We start from the raw sequence: 17,717 nt of genomic DNA on the forward strand, positions 1-17,717 counted from the left end.
AAGTGTCCAGTCCCTCAATCAGGCACTGATTGATTAAGAGGCCCTCATGCCCACATGGTAGCAGCTTTTTGGAATGCCCCATGATTGACAGGCTCAGTTGGCATCGTGTCAGCATTGGTGTGGGGCAAGACTCTGAAGTGGTCATCAATTGAACTCTTAAAGCCTTCAACTGGCAGCAGATCATCAGCCAAAAGCCATCCCACCCAGAACTTCATTCTGGTCGAAAAACATTGAGAGTCCTGGAGAAACTCAGCAATTCTGGCAGGAGAGTGAAACAGAGTTGATGTCTTCAGTCTGACAGAATTCTTCTTCAGAATTCTGGTTCTCTGTCCACAGATGCTACCAGACTTGCTGAGTTCCTCCAGGATTCTTGTGTTTGTTTCAGATTTCCAGCTTCTGAATTTTTTTGCTTTCATTCTGGTGGAGTTGGGGATGTGGCAGGATTTATATACACCATCACCTCACCAATTACCATTCCCACCTCCAAACTTACCATCAGTGGCAGCAGAGGTTTCTGCCCATTAGCTCAGTTTCACTCTCCACTGAGGCTGCCTGACCTGCGGACTGTTTTTTTTATGTTTATAATGATTTATGGTTTGAAAAGTACCCATAGACTTGCGCCCCACCCCCACCCCCATACCCATCACCTCTGAGATATTGATGTTTCTCTGATTCTGGTCAGCACAGTGGCTCAGTGATTAGCACTGCTGCCTCACAGCTTCAGGGATCTAGCTTTGATACCATCCTCAAGTACAGTAGCGCCTCGACATACGAACTACCCCGTTCACGAACAAATCGGTTTACGAACAGGATTGTACGTAAAGTTTTGCTCCAACGTACGTTCGAAATTCAAGGTACGAACGAAGGTACGAACGCAAAATGCCCGTGTGCGACCACGTGGTTTCATTGCTCTGCTTTGGTACGCGAGCTTTGAACGCAAAAGCTCTCGGGCCCCGTGATCTCATTCAGTTCATCTTTGGTGCGCGCGCTGTGAACATCTTTCGTTGCTACGTCCAAGCATTCTTACGCTATCCTAACATTAGGAAAAATTGATTCAGTTCGCGAACTTTTTGGTTCACGAATCGGGACCCGGAACGGTTTAAGTTCGTAAGTCGAGGCGCTACTGTAATTGTCTGTATGAAGTTTGCACCTTTTCCTTGTGTCTGCGTGAGTTTTCCCCTGGGTACTCCGGTATCCTCCCACAGTCCAAAGATGTTCAGGCTAGGTGGTTTGGCCGTGCTAAATTGCCCACTATGTTCAGAAATATGCAGGTTCAGGAAAAGCAGAGTTACAGGGATAGGGTAGGGAAGTGGGTTTGGGTAGCATGCTTTTCAGAGGGTCACTGTGGACTCAGTGAGCTGAAAGACCTGCTTCTACACTGTAGGAATTCTATGGTCACATCTGCAGCCCCAGGTTTAATTGCTGCAAAATTGTCAGCTGAGAGTTTAGCTGTCTAGATACCATAGTCTGGAATTCCCTTCATAAACCACTTCACTTCTCTTTCTGTTTTAAGAAGCATTGTAAAGAATATATCCTTGTAACTCCCTGATGGAGCTCAGTGTTGCATTTTTAATGAGAACCATTTTTGCAAAGTACCTTGGGATTCTTTTCTAAATTGAAGGCACTATATAATTGAAAGTTGTTGTTGGCATGGAACGTTTTCTTTTTAAATATATTTTCCAGACTCCATACCTGCCATTCCTATAAGTAATGATCAACATCTGGTAACTTTTAGCCTCTAATCCCAATAGTTCTGCATGATGATTATGCTGCTTTATTTAAGGAAATGAAACAAGGTTGTCTTGTTTGATGTGACCATTAAAACACCTGGCCATTATGTTTCTCCGGCATCTAATAAAACTCATAAAATTAAAGCTTTCTGACCCAATGATAGATTAGATCAGAGGCTGGTTCTGTCAAGCATCAAGAAAACTGTGGTCATGGAACAAGTTGTTGTGTCTGATCACACTCAGTAATACCCGACTGGAAGTGGTTAGCGAATTTGCTACTTCAGCTCCACTGTGACAATTAATCTGTCCCTCGCTGCAGAACTTGACAACACACAAGAAAAGCAGTTGTCACTATAGGCAGCCACACAAAATAAATGTGGGATAACAACCAGCTAATCCTTAAGATCAAGCAGTTGGGTTCTGAGGCCAGTCTATCTAGTATCTTGCTATATTGCTATATTGACACACCAGTGTCTGACTCGTATATGTGTGGAAAGTGTGTGCACATTCAGCTACTGACAGAGCATATTGCAGCTGATGAAAGAACTCGAGGACCTTAGGCTCATCCGAGAGAACAAGATCTTTCTGGACAAGACCTTCAGCGAGGTTATTACACTGACCATACCAGAAGAGAGCAGGCGATGAGGAAGGCAGAGAGGAGACAGGTGCAAGAGACCCCGGGAGAAGTACCTGTCAGGAACAAGTTGAAGCTTTTGGAAACAGTAGAGACTGATGACACTGCCAGTTCGCAAGGCGGCCAGGTCTGTCAATCAAAGGTTGGCGCAGAGGCAGAGCGGAAGAGTCGGACATCGCACAGAGCCGTGGTAATAGGGGACTTCATTGTGAGAGGAACTGACCGGGGTTTTTGTGGCAGCAGACGGGATTTAAGGATAGTGTGTTGCCTTCCTGGTGCCAGGGTGAAAGACATCGCGGACAGAGTGCAGGAAATCCTCAAGGACGAGGGTGATGAGCCAGAGGTGGTGGTACATGTCGGCACAAATGATGTCGGGAAGAAGAGGAAAAACATACTACAGCGGGACTTCGGAGAACTAGGAAGAAGGCTGAAAAGCAGGACATCCAAGGTGGTTATCTCCGGTTTGCTTCCAGTTCCTCTGGCAGGTGTGGCCAGAAACAGGGAGATAATAGACTTGAACGTGTGGTTGGGGAACTGGTGCAGGAAGCAAGGATTTAAGTTCTTGGATCACTGGGGTATATTTTGTGGTAAGCATAAATTCTACAAGAGAGACGGTTTGCACCTTAATAGGTTAGGGACCAGCATTCTAGCAGGCAGGTTTTCTAATGCAACACTGCTACATTTAAACTAAGTAGCGGGGGGGAGGGGACAAACTGGATGTTTAAAAAGGAAATTGAAGGGAAAGTTAGAACAAGAGAAGTCAAGAAAGACAACTATATCAATGAGGCAGAAAACTCGGAAAGGGATAAAGCTGTAAGGTTGAGTAAAATAGGGGTTGATGGGAAGGGTGAGAGCAGTAACAAATTAAAAATACTATACATGAATGCACGAAGCATTAGACATAAGATGGATGAGCTTGAGGCTCTTTTGGAAATTGGCAGATACGATATTGTGGGGATAACTGAGACGTGGCTTCGAGTGGACAGGGCCTGGGAAATGAATATTCAAGGCTACAAGTGCTATCGTAAGGACAGACTGACGGGCAGAGGGGGTGGGGTGGTCTTGTTGGTAAGGGAGGATATTCAGTCCCTTGCGCGGGGGGACCTAGAGTCAGGGGATGTAGAGTCAGTGTGGATAGAGCTGCGAAATACTAAGGGTAAAAAGACCCTCTTAGGGGTCATCTACAGGCCCCCAAACAGTAGTCTGGATGTCGGATGTAAGTTGAATCAGGAGCTGAAATTGGCCTGTCGCAAAGATGTTACTACAGTTGTTATGGGGGATTTTAACATGCAGGTAGACTGGGAGAATCAGAATGGTATTGGCCCTCAAGAAAGAGACTTTGTGGAGTGCCTCAGAGATGGATTCTTAGAGCAGCTGGTGCTGGAGCCGACCAGGGAGAAGGCAATTCTGGATCTGGTATTGTGTAATGAACCAGAATTGGCCAGAGACCTCGAAGTGAAGGAGCCATTGGGAAGTAGTGACCATAATACAATAAGCTTCAATCTGCAATTTGAGAGGGAGAGGGTACAGTCGGAAGTGACAGTACTTCTGTTGAATAAAGGGAACTATGGAGCTATGAGGGAGGAGCTGGCCAAAGTTCAATGGTGCAATACCTTAGCATGGATGACAGTGGGGGAACAATGGCGGATATTTCTGTGTATAATGCAGAAGTTGCAGGATCAGTTCATTCCTAAAAGGAAGAAAGATCCCAGGAGGAGGCATGGGCGGCCGTGGCTGATGAGGGAAGTTAAGAAACATATAAAGTTAAAAGAGAAAAAGTATAACATAGCAAAGATAAGTGGGAAAACTGAGGACTGGGAAGCTTTTAAAGAGCAACACAGGATTACTAAGAAGGAAATACGCAGAGGAAAAATGAGGTACGAAGGTAAACTGGCCAATAATATAAAGGAGGATAGTAAAAGCTTTTTTAGGTATGTGCAAGGCAAAAAAATGGTTAGGACAAAAATTGGGCCCTTGAAGACAGAAACAGGGGAATATATTACGGGGAACAAAGAAATGGCAGAAGAATTAAATGGGTACTTCAGATCAGTGTTCACTGGGGAAGACACAAGCAATCTCCCTGAGGTAACAGTGGCTGAAGGACCTGAACTTAAGGGAATTTATATTTGCCAGGATTTGGTGTTAGATCTGAAGGTTGATAAGTCTCCGAGGCCTGATGGTCTACATCCCAGGGTACTGAAGGAGGTGGCTCGGGAAATCGTGGATGCGTTGGTGATTATTTTCCAGAGTTCGATAGATTCGGGGTCGGTTCCTGAGGATTGGAGGGTGGCTAATGTTATACCACTTTTTAAGAAAGGTGGGAGAGAGAAAGCAGAAAATTATAGACCAGTTAGTCTGACCTCAGTGGTGGGAAAGATGCTGGAGTCTATTATAAAGGATGAAATTACGGCACATCTGGATAGTAGTAACAGGATAGGACAGAGTCAGCATGGATTTATGAAGGGGAAATTATGCTTGACTAATCTTCTTGAATTTTTTGAGGATGTAACTCTGAAGATGGACGAGGGAGATCCAGTAGATGTAGTGTACCTTTCAGAAAGCTTTTGATAAAGTCCCACATAGGAGGTTAGTGAGCAAACTTAAGGTGCATGGTATTGGGGGCAAAGTACTAGATTGGATTGAAAATTGGTTGGCTGATAGGAAACAAAGGGTAGTGATAAACGGCTCCATTTCGGAATGGCAGGCAGTGACCAGTGGGATACCGCAGGGATCCGTGCTGGGACCGCAGCTTTTTACAATATATGTTAATGATATAGAAGATGGTATCAGCAATAACATTAGCAAATTTGTTGATGATACAAAGCTGGGTGGCAGGGTGAAATGTGATGAGGATGTTAGGAGATTACAGGGTGACCTGGACAAGTTAGGTGAGTGGGCAGATGCATGGCAGATGCAGTTCAATGTGGATAAATGTATGGTTATCCACTTTGGTGGCAAGAACAGGAAGGCAGATTACTACCTCAATGGAATCAATTTAGGTAAAGGGGCAGTACAGAGAGATCTGGGTGTTCTTGTACACCAGTCAGTGAAGGCAAGCATGCAGGTACAGCAGGTAGTGAAGAAGGCTAATAGCCTGCTGGCCTTCATAACAAGAGGAATTGAGTATAGAAGCAAAGAGGTGCTTCTGCAGCTGTACAGAGCCCTGGTGAGACCACACCTGGAGTACTGTGTGCAGTTCTGGTCTCCAAATTTGAGGAAAGACATTCTGGCTATTGAGGGAGTGCAGCGTAGGTTCACGAGGTCAATTCCTGGAATGGCGGGATTACCTTACACGGAAAGACTGAAACGACTGGGCTTGTATACCCTTGAGTTTAGAAGGGGATCTGATTGAGACGTATAAGATTATGAAAGGATTGGACACTCTGACAGCAGGAAACATGTTTCCGCTGATGGGTGAGTGCCAAACCAGAGGACACAGCTTAAAAATACAGGGTAGACGATTTAGGACAGAGATGAGGAGAAACTTCTTCACCCAGAGAGTGGTAGGTGTGTGGAATGCTCTGCCCCAGAGGGCAGTGGAGGCCCAGTCTCTGGATTCATTTAAGAAAGAGTTGGATAGAGCTCTCAAAGATAGTGGAATCAAGGGTTATGGAGATTAGACAGGAACAGGATACTGATTAGGAATGATCAGCCATGATCATATTGAATGGCGGTGCAGGCTCGAAGGGCAGAATGGCCTACTCCTGCACCTATTGTCTATTGTCTATTGTCTATTGTTGTGAGACATGGCTGACTTGCAGTTATCGAGAAAAGATGCTCCACAACTTCTGCGGTGTGTTGTGGCTGTATCCTGGCATGATGATTCATGAACCCCTCAGTTCTGTGACAGACAGAGCTCCCAGGTTTGTTCGCAGTCAAGAAACCAAAGCTGTTTTGGTGGCTCAGGCGTGGTGGGTCAGTTGGTAGCACCGCTGCCTCACAGCACCGGAGACCTAAATTCAATTCCAGCCTTGGATGACAGTCTATGTAGTGTTTGCAGGTTCTCCCTGTGTCTGCGTGGATTTCTGCCGATGCTCTGGTTTCCTCCCACAGTCAAAAGATGTGCACGTTAGGTGGATTGGCCACGCTAAATTGCCCCAAGGATGTGGAGGCTAGATATGTTAGCCATGGAAAATATAGGGAGGGGCATGGTCTCAGTGGGATGGTTCCTTGGAGGGTTGGTGTGGACTTGTTGGGCTGAATGGCCTGACTTCAGAGTATCTGTGAACATTGATGTGCACACTGTCATGACTGCAGTGCTGAATCTTCTTTTGCCAGAGAGCCATTGTCATGCCAACAGAGCTTCATTCACAGTTGCCCATTCTTCTCTCTGCTATGCACAACATTGATTTATCAGCTTCACCTCCATCTCACTGGCTCATTTCTCTAATATTTATGCACAGTTAAATTACTATCTTGATATGGTATCAAAAGCGATTGTTGAAATCTCTAAGTGTCTCAAAAACACAGACTTTTCATAATGAACAAGGATTCATATTTCTTCAGGGAAATTGCCTAAATTGTAGCTGTACATATCCTAACTCTCACTAAGTCTCGTTTATCTGTTATTGCTGTCTTCATTGATTTACATTGGTTTCTGATTAAGCAACACCTTGATTTTAAAATCGCTTTCTTGTATTTAAACCCCTCCAGGGCCTTACCCTTTCAACCTCTATAATTTTCCCCAGCCCCGGTTCCTTCTGAGAAATCTGGATGCTTCTTCAATTCATCCTTGTGCACAGCTCTCATTTAACCATTTCACTATGACTTAGGTTCCCTGGACCCAGAGCTGTAGAATTCCCTCCATAATTGCTCCACCTGTTGCTTGACACCTCCTTCTTTAAGACACTCTTTACCCAAGTTTTTGGTCACCTGTGGCATTACTTTCTCATGTGATTTGTAGTAAATCTTTGTCTGATGATATTCCTATGAGGTATCTCAGCATGTTCTACACTGAAAAGAGGTATCCAACTGCATGTTGTTAAGAAAAAATCATTCTCTCCTCCAAAATTTGCCACTTATTTAACAAACTTGCCAAATGTTCCTTATGCCAGATTGCTCTGTGAGGGCATTATGTTTGTGTGGAGAAGTGGTTTTAACCGCAATGTGCCTTTCTTCTCTTTAAGCTCCAGTTCCAACCCAGCCACCCGCACCTCTTGTGACAACAACCCCATTGCCTACAATTCCTCCTGCCCGGGAAGGTAAGGCATATACATTACAATTCTGATCCTCGGTTTGAGGAGGACAGTTATTTGTATTGCTCTGTATTTTTGTTGCAATTGAGATTAACCCTCACACATGGTTTGGGATATTTTTACCATTCCACTCTGTTTCTCATACCATGTATTCTGTACAGAATATCCAGAATATCTAACAAGTTTAATTGGTTTTGTTAGTTATTAGTCATGTTAATCGTTACAGCTATGGTTTAGAACAGGATTAAGGGGTGATCTTATTAGAAGGGTTTAAGTTGATTAGAGAGCTTGGTAGGGTAAATAGTGAAAAACTATTTCCTCTGATGGAGAGATTAGGGGAGAGTTTGTGAGTAAATGAGTCCAGAAAAGTAACTTTTGAATCTTTAGAATTAGAGCTAAGATGACAGAGCTGATGTCAGGAAGACTTGCCCATACAGGAAGACAGTGTGAATCTGGAATCCACACCCACTAAAAGCTAATTAGACTCAGGGGTGTGTCAATTGGAAAACGTCCAAACTGAGATTGACCATTTCTCATTAGGTAAGGGTATCAAGTGTTAGATAACCAAGTTTGGTCAATGGACTTAAGACGCAGACTGGCTGAATGGATGGACAGATTCAAAGGGCTGAAAGGTTTTTCTCATGTTCTTACATCCCTACTATTTCTGCAGAAATGTGCCTGTGAGAAGCTGCTTCCAGTTGTTTCTGGTAACAATTCGTTCTTCATCTTCTTGCTCCAGTTTGTAAAGCTGCCAGAGCGAACTTGGTGTTTCTCGTGGATGGATCATGGAGTATCGGCGATGAGAATTTTGTCAAGATCATTGGCTTTCTGTACAATACGATTGGAGCTCTGGACAAGATTGGTCCTGAGGGAACTCAAGTAAGCACCAGAAAGGGGTAGGGTCAGACATACATAAATTCAGAAGCTGCGCCATATTGGATTGTCCTTCGATTCTGTCTGCTGGTTGGAACATGATCAGATTTACATTTCATTTTTGTGCCAATTGCCTGATGCCATAGCAAGACCAGACTTCAGATTCTAGAGTGTTAAAGCAGAGAGAGGACGTTCAGTCCATTGTAACTGCGCTGGCTATTTGTAAGAGCTGTCTGAATAGTCCCAGTAACCACCTCTTTCCCAATTGCCCAGCATTTTTTCTTTCATCTTCTAACAATGATCCAGTTTCCTTTGAAAGTTAGGATGGAATCTGTTTCTATCTCCCTTTGAGACAGCACGTTCCAGATCACAACTCATGAAAACTAAATCCTTTGGTTTTCATGGCAATGTTGATAAATTGGTTTTGTCTGATTACCCATCCTGTGACCAGTAGTAGCAATTTCTCCTTATTTATTCTGTCAAAGTCCTTCATAATTGTGAACACATTTATGAAAATTTCCTTCAGCCTTCATGGCTCTAAGGTGACCAATCTCAGCTTCTCCAATGTCTGCTCTGCACCCTCTCCAACATCCTGGCAGTCTCCCTAAAGCATGACGACCAGGCTTGGACACCATACTCTAACCGAGGCCTGCTTTGTAATTTATAAAGGGCAAGCAGAATCTTCACTCTTTAGATAACCCATTGATACCTAACACACTTATTTCAAATGAGTAACAATTCTAAATCTCATACACACATACAAACATAGAGTTAGGAGCTGGACTTGGCTATATACCTTTGAGCCTACTCTGCCATTTAATAAGATTAAAGCTGTTCTGATTATCCCCTCAACATTCCCACCTACCCCGATACTAATGTCTCCCCTGCTTACTCAGAATCCATTCATGTCTACTTTAAAAAAATACTTCAGCACTTCCACCTCTTGAAGAGAGATTTCAAAACAATTGCAACACTGAGAAAGACATTTTCCTCAACTCAGTCTTAAATGGGTGATCCCTTGTTCTTAAAAAAAATCCCCTAAAGGAACATCCTTTCTATATGTGCTCTGTTAGTCACTTCTTGCTCTTTGAAACTCTACCTCATGCAAGCCAACCTGTCCAAGTGTTCCTCATAAGGCAACCCACCTACTCCAGATATTAGTACAATAAACGTTTTTTTAGCTACTTCCTGTATATTTATGTCCTTTCTTAAAAAAGGAGAACAATACTGTACAAGTACCCCAGATGTGGTATCACCAATGCCCATGGAACTAAAGTATAACCTCCCTCCTTAAGTATAAGACTCCCCTAAAAATGTACAGTAACAATCTTAATTACACACTGATTCTGCATATGAATCCTGCATGTGAATACTTTTTGCAAAATGGACACTTTTCCAAACTTGTACACACACCATATATATCTTCCATTGATAAATTGTGATACAGGGAAAGAAAAATCACCGGTTATTCGTTTAAGAGGAAGTTAGGTAATACACAAGAGAGAAAGGAGTGAATTGACGAGGGTGTGATGAAAAATGCTGGAAGCATGTTTATATGAAGCACAAGCTGATTGGCCTGTTTCTGTATTGCATATTCTGCAAACCATATATTATTCCATGTGAGAAAGTGATTACCCTGAGGGCAAATATCAATTATCACAATTTCTGACTCTAAACTGAGAAGTATTATATGGAAATTTGCATGTTTAATTTCAGTGTTGACCATCCTTGGTGCATGATTAAATTGTCCATCTTTGGAACCAGTGCTAACCTCAATACTTCATAGATAGAGATGTTATCCAGAAGAATGTGCATCATGGTGTCCCCTTCGATATCAGGGGACAATTTAAACATGCACCAAGGATGGTCAACACTGAAATTAAACATGCAAATTCCCATATAATACTTCTAAGTTTAGAGTCAGAAATAGAGTCTTTGCTTTTGGACACATTTCAAGTGCACTCAACATGAAATTCATTAGGTTTGTGAATTTAACCTTGTAGCTCTTTTTGCAAATTCAACTTCAGTGCATTAACTAAAAGTTGAAAGGAGAACTAATTTCACATTAAATATCAACAGAAAAGGCTGGAACTACCCATGCGTCAGCCAGCATCTTGGAGAGGGAAAGAGAGAGAGAAAGAGAGAAACTGAGTTAATACTTTTTCTCTACAGAGGTTACCTGACCTACTGGGTATTTCCAGCACATTCTATTTTTATTTCAGATTTTTAACATCCAAAAATATTTTGCCTTCTATTTTAGATTTATATGTGCTTCACCCTTCAGTTTCCTCATGTACTGGACATGGTTGAAGAAATATATAAACAGCCAGTGCATGTATAGAGGTCAGAGAGATTGACCCTCTGGGATTGTACCATCCCACCTTTTGGCTTCTACAGTGCACCTCGTTTCAGATAACCCATCAACATTGAGAAATATTCATGCAAGCAATTTACTGTAAATTGAAATGTAAGAGGTGGTAAGATGGTTTACTTATCTAATCTAATATTTATTTGAAATGGAACAGGTTGCAATAGTACAATTCAGTGATGATCCCAGAACAGAATTTCAACTCAACTCATACAGTGACAAAGAGAATCTTCTCAATGCTGTCCAGCGGATTAGATACAAAGGTGGAAATACTAAGACAGGTACAGAAAAATATCGTTTAGCATGAAATCAGAGAAATCACAATGGGAGAAGAGACCAGTGAGCTTATTGATTCTGTTTTAGCACTGATATACAACTTGTGCTATTTACTGTAATTTAGTTTCTCACTATCCTCCCAATAACCTTCTTTCAAACCTCCCTTTTCAAATGGTCATCATTGATCTATTTTAAATGGTGTTTCATTGTCTGTTTAACTTTTCCGCGTGATGAGGGAAGAACTTATTCTCTGTGATCCTCTGGTGTTCATGTCTGCTAACTAGCTATAGTTGCAAGTTACATTACACTTCTATGTTGTCTGTCTACAGAATCAATTAGAAATCCTGCTATAAAAGCAAATTACTGCGGATGCTGGAATCTGAAACCAAAAGAGAAAATCCTGCTATCATTTTTAAGTGACTTTCAAACAACTCCATGCATGCATCTCATCATGATGAGAGGCTGAATTAATTGGGCACATATTCTCTGGAGCTGAGGTCATCTTATTGAGAACTGCAGGATTCTGAAGGGGTTTGACAGGGGAGAGAGAGATTTTTGTTCGCTGTTTAGGGTTTGTAAAACACTGGGAAGCAGTCCCAGAACAAGGGGCCAATCTTTAAAATTGAAATGAAAGTAAATTACTTCACTCATAGGGTAATGAATCTTTAGAATGATCTATCCCAGAAGATTGTGGATGCTCCATCAGTAAATACACTTAAGGTTGGGATAGACAATTATTTGTCCTTTAGGAATTGATGGATATGGAGAGCTGGCAGGAAACTGCAATTGATGTCCAGGATTAGCCATGATCATATTGAATGGCAGGGCAGGCTCACTGTGTATCATGTCTACTACACCTCCTATTTCTTGTGCCCTTGTGAACATGTAGCATCGACTCTGGTGACAGTGGGAGAAAAGTCATTGAAAGAAATAACTTTCATTTCCAGAGTGCTGTGGATAACCTCAAAGCATTCCCAGCCAATGAGGTACCTTATTGAAGTGCAACCACTGTTGTAATTTAGGAAACATACCAGACAAATGAAGCAGAACACAATCTCACAAACAACAGTGATATGATAATCTGCTTTTAGTGATGGTGATTGAGGGATTAACATTAGCGAGAAGACCATGAAGAATTTACGTACCCTTCAAAATTGTTGCCATGAGATCTTTTATATCTTGAAAGTATCCAGGACAGGACAGGGTCATTTTATCTGTCATGTTTCTGCTGGCTCTCTGAATGAACTATCTAATTAGTCTCATTCTTTGTTCCCACTTTCCCGCTTAGCTCTGAAGTTTTGACCTTTAGTTATTTCTTTTAGCACTGAACCTGTTTTGACTCAACGCAATAGGTGCCAGCCGTTCTGTCGTTCACTTCGCAGGACAATGCCAGACCAATCAAGTCAACCTGCCTACTTAAAAATTTAATTGAAGCCTAGCAGTTAACTGTCAATCATCATTTAATGTGTGCATTCTCTATGGTAACATATCAATTCAGCGTGCATTTGCAATCCAATCTGTACTCTCCTTGCTTGCAGTATAAATGTTGGTTTTCCCCTTGAATTGACATTCTGCGAATTGTCTTGCCAAGAGCAAGACAAAAATCTTTAGCAAAATATGTCTTTTTTTAGCAATGCTCAGGTTCTGTACACCCAGACCGCAATAGATACTTGTCCAAGTTTCGTCTGAAAGTTGCTGTTGAATCAGATTCAATCTTCCTTTCAGGTAGCAAATTCCAGATGACAAAAACTGTGCATGAGAAACCTCCTCCCCTCCCTGGGATATTTTTTTCAAGTCCTTGATCTCTTGTCTGTGGAAGGAGTACATTAATCTGAAAGGGCAGACAGCCTCCCAGTTTAGCTTCTCACCCGAGAAACAACTTCTCAAAATATGCAGCACCTACAAACAGTATCTCAGCTGGCCAATAATGTTAGGAACAATTTTTGATAGCTGTTCATCATTTCATTATATCCATAAACATTTGATTTTTGAATCAGTCAGTGTGGATGGGATCCTGTACAATAGTGCCTGGCTTACGTGGGATTTTGCGAGAAAATGTTGCACTTTTTAAAAGAAAATCTGCATACTGAGCAACAAGCACAGTATAGAATCTATTGTTTTGTAATCCTACAGAACTTTGAAAGGGAACAAAATCAAATTACTTTGAAGTTCGAAATGAAAATATTTTAGACTTCAGCAAAACCAATTAGGTTTTGCTGTTTTTTCCCTCAAAATATATGGTTCTTTAACTGAATTGAAGGCACTGTAAGGTTATTATGTTGTTGACTAAAACTGAGGTTGGCTCCTGTTATCCAGTAGGAGAAAGTGAGGACTGCGGATGCTGGAGATCAGAGCTTAAAAATGTGTTGCTGGAAAAGCGCAGCAGGTCAGGCAGCATCAAAGGAGCAGGAAAATCGACGTTTCGGGCATAAGCCTGAAGAAGAGCTTATGCCCGAAACATCGATTCTCCTGCTCCTTTGATGCTACCTGTCCTGTTATCCATTTTAAAATTCAAGGTCTTGTTTTCAATTCACTGTAGGGTCTCGCCCTTTCCTCCTTTCCTACAGATCTCCAAACTACTGTGTTTCTCCAAGTTTGGTTTTTTGTCCATCTTCAATTTTAATCTTCAATTAGCTGCTCAGATTCAAAGCTTTGAAATTCCTTCCCCGTACCCTCCTTTCCCTCTTCCTCATTCACTTCCTTTAACATGCTGAATAAATCTTTGACCAAACCTTTGATCATCTGGCCTTGTATCCCTTCATGTAGCACAACGTTATATTTGGGTTACAGCACTCCTATGAAGCAATGTGGGTCATTTTATTTTGTTAAAGATCCTATATAAATGAAAGGTGTTTGTAATTAGTGCCTTCTGTTAATTAATGCTCTTCTGTCTGATGTATTTAATAGACAGTATAGCAGTGAAAAGGTAAAATATATTCATTGAGATTAAAGGGTTAAAAGATGACTGCTGACCAGTTAAGAAGAGCAAAGTGAATTATGATGCAGAGAAAGAGAGAGAGAGAGAGAGATCGACCACTTGCTCCAGGAGAGGCAATCATTTATCATTAGGACACCTACTTCATTTCTCAAATCACAAATTTCCTTTTGCAGTCAAACATGATAATGATGATGCCAAACTTCAGAAGTAATCATATTTTCTGTCATACTTCATTATCTTTATACAGCCAAATTGGGAAATACGAGAATTAAATCACATTTGTAGGGAAATGCAATTTTGTAATAATAACTAACAAAGTTGAATGAGAAATTAAGTTAATTTGAGTCATTCTTTACTCATGCATATTTTCCACTCCTTGGTAAATTTCAGTGGATAAACAGTAAAGAACCTAAGAAACAGGAACTAGAGTAGGACATGTGACCCTCAAGCCTGCTCCACTATTCAATCAAAATTAAGCAACCTTCAAGTCTACTTTCCCATCTCATCCCAATTTCTCTTGTTTCCTATAATATCCAAAGTCTGTAGATCTATATCTTAAATATACCCAGTGACTGAGAATCCACAGCTCCCTGCCGTGGATTATTCCACAGATTCACAACTTATGATGCAAAGAAATTTTTCCTCATCTCAGCAATAATTGGTACTCTTAGTTCTGGATTCTCCAGATGTGGAAATAGCCTCTCCGCATTGATCCAAGCAGTGTCATAGGATTCTATCTTTCAACAGGTTCACCTCTCATTCTTCTAACTTCAGGGAGAATGAACTCATTTTACACAATCTCTCCTCATGGGACAATCCTGTCATCTCAGGAGTCACACTGCTGAACCTTCCTTGTACACCCTTTGGCAAGTATAGTCTTTAAATAACAAGACCAAAACTACACTGTATCCAGTGAGGCCTCACCGAAATCCCCTGCCCAATCACATCAAGCTTAGTTTGTGGATGTTCTTTTTCTCTTTTACTTTCCTTTGTTTAATATTTAAATCATAAAATTTAAATCAAAGCTGTTAAACTTTATGGAACCTAGGTGGGCAATTGACCAGCCATGATCTAATTGGATGGGGGAGCATGCTCAGCAGGTTGAATGGCCTCCTTTTGATCCTCAGTTCCATATTATTTCTAACATCTTCCTGCAAAATGATGAGATCAAGCACCAGGTTTTCATATTCCAGACCTTCCATCCATTGACTCAAGGAAATGAGGTAATAGGCAAATCAGAAGTAAGCACAGCCAATTGACTTCTCAAATTATGCACCAAGAGTTATTACTTTTTCCTTTCAGTGTGTGGCCAACAATCCTGCACTCTATTGGTTCTCCTGTCTACGTTTAAACTAGAATATTTCATTGGGATTTTCATGTAGCAGCAAGTGGCAATGAAAGAATTGAATACTCCGCCTTAATATGGGCAACATACTTATTCCTCACTCAATTTGCACTCAGGCTGTACCCAGTACTCATATTTGCATTAAAGTAAATCTTCTGATATTTTTGTTGTTAAGTATGCGGAACGGAGGGATACAGGCTAGAGAGGATAAACATTCAGAGACAAGATGTGCATTTTATTCTGTTTATATATTGATCAATGCATTGTGCATTTGGACAATTTGTGACTTTGACTCTCTTACTAATGCTTGTGATTTGATTTCTACCCTGATTCATCTGACATGTCATTTTTAAAAAAATTCTCAGGCAGAGCTATCAAACATGCCAGGGATACTATCTTCACCATTGATGGAGGACTGCAGAAGGGCATTCCCAGAGTCCTGGTGGTAATTACGGACGGTCGATCGCAAGATGACGTTGACAAGATTTCTAAAGAGATGCAGATTGATGGTAATTGAGTGAAGTAGTTCCAGAAACCTACAATTGATGCATCACTCCATTTGAATCTTAACTGTATGTATACTTGATAAGAACTGTGCCTGTTTAAGTGTGGGCCTGACTCAGTGATGAATTTGCTTGAGTGAAGCATGCTTTGAAGAATATGGTGGCGCAGTGGCTCAGTGGTTACACTGCTGCCTCACAGCACCAGAGACCTGGGTTCAATTCCAGCCTTGAGCGACTGTCTGTGTGGAGTTTGCACGTTCCCCCCGTGTCTGGGTGGGTTTCCTCCCACAGTACAGAGATGTGCAGGTTAGGTGAATTGGCCATGCTAAATTACCCATAGTTTTCAGGGATGTGTAGGTTAGGTGCATTCGTCAGGGGTAAATGTAGACTAATACGAGTCGGGGAATGGGTCTGAGTGCGAGAGACTCTTCAGAGCGTTGGTGTGGACTTGTTGGACTAAATGGACTGTTTCCACAGTTTGGGGTTCTGTGAAAAAAAGTATACAAGGTGATCTCATTGAAAAGTATAACATTTTGAGAGAGTTGACAGGGTAGGGCTCGAAGGACATTTTTCCCCTGGTTGGAGAGTCTAGAACTAAAGACCATATTCTAAGAATAAGGGATTTAGGACTGAGTTAAGGGAGAAATTTCTTCACTTGTGATTGTAAATGTCTGGAATCCTCCACCCGGAAAGCTGTGGATGCTCACTCAGTGAGTATACTAAAACCTGAGATGTGCAGATTTGTGAATCTTACGGGACATGGCAATAGGGTAGGAAATTGGAGTTCATTTAAAAGATCATTAGGATTTTACTGGATGGATAGAGCATTTTCGTGAAGTCAAAAAGCCTACTGTGGCTTCTATTTTTGGTGCAGTCATCAAAAAGAATGTTTTCTTTTACTTTCAATGGGACCTGAATGCTTAGAACTGTCAAGCACACCCTTGAGAAGAACAAATTGAGAAATGGTTGAACTGCGATACTTGATGTGGTTAAAGGAAAGAATGGGGTGGACAGAGCGAAACGCATTTGCTGAAACAGAGACGAACAGAGCTGATGAGAATCACTGGTGAAAGAGAGGCAGGACACGTGGTGTCACTGTTCAATTAACATGGAACACAAACTAACTGTTAAGTTGTTTCCTATATGGAATGCAGTGCCAAGACAGCAGTGAGAACTCACTATCACAGGAAGTAGTTGAAGCTAAGATAAAGATACATTTAAGAAGAAGTTAGATGGGCATAAGAGGGAGAAAGCAATGGAGACATATGCTGATAAAGTGAGATTAATGACGAATGGGCTGAAGCTTGTGTGGAGCAGAACCAGATGGGCCAAATAGTCTGTTTGTGTCCAAACATTCCGATTTCAGATAATCATCAACAAGATAATATGAAGCATCCAACAAAGAGGTTAAAACTAAAATATTCTAACATCGCCACTGTATATGTTATATTGACACTGCCAATATTAAAGGGATTCTCTAACAATTTCAATCACAAACAGCAAGGTAAGTGCACATTAACCATTTTTACAGTTCAGTATGGACAGAAATTGGTTGAACTGAAGCATATTCTTATATCTATCTCTACTCCAGGTTACAGTATCTTTGCAGTGGGTGTTGCTGACGCTGATTACTTGGAGCTTGTCAATATTGCAAATAAACCCAGTAACAGGCATGCGTTCTTTGTGGATGATTTTGATGCCTTCAGGAAGATAGAAGATGAGCTTGTTACTTTTGTCTGTGAGACAGCGTCTGCAAGTGAGTCACAAAAAATTAATCTTTTAGTGTTTTTAACAATTTTTATTTATAATTAATACAGTGAAATATCCCAAACTGCTACACAGGAGCATTATAAAT

At 41.4% G+C, this 17,717-nt stretch overlaps 1 protein-coding gene across 6 annotated transcripts in view; it reads left to right on the plus strand.

Annotated features, from left to right (window-relative positions):
• Positions 1–17,717, plus strand: part of col14a1a (collagen, type XIV, alpha 1a) — a 225,792-nt gene that overhangs the window by 134,747 nt on the left and 73,328 nt on the right. For all 6 annotated transcript variants that reach the window (XM_043688687.2, XM_043688688.2, XM_043688690.2 and 3 more), the window contains exons 25-29: positions 7,491–7,565; positions 8,299–8,438; positions 10,958–11,081; positions 15,725–15,868; positions 17,454–17,618. In XM_043688687.2, the coding sequence (XP_043544622.2) occupies positions 7,491–7,565; positions 8,299–8,438; positions 10,958–11,081; positions 15,725–15,868; positions 17,454–17,618 (648 nt within the window). The remainder of the gene's footprint in view (positions 1–7,490; positions 7,566–8,298; positions 8,439–10,957; positions 11,082–15,724; positions 15,869–17,453; positions 17,619–17,717) is intronic.

This window comes from Chiloscyllium plagiosum, unplaced genomic scaffold, assembly GCF_037043375.1.
Source record: "Chiloscyllium plagiosum isolate Xiang-an unplaced genomic scaffold, Cpla_swu_hap1 HiC_scaffold_4, whole genome shotgun sequence".
NCBI classification, from domain to species: Eukaryota; Metazoa; Chordata; class Chondrichthyes; order Orectolobiformes; family Hemiscylliidae; genus Chiloscyllium; species Chiloscyllium plagiosum.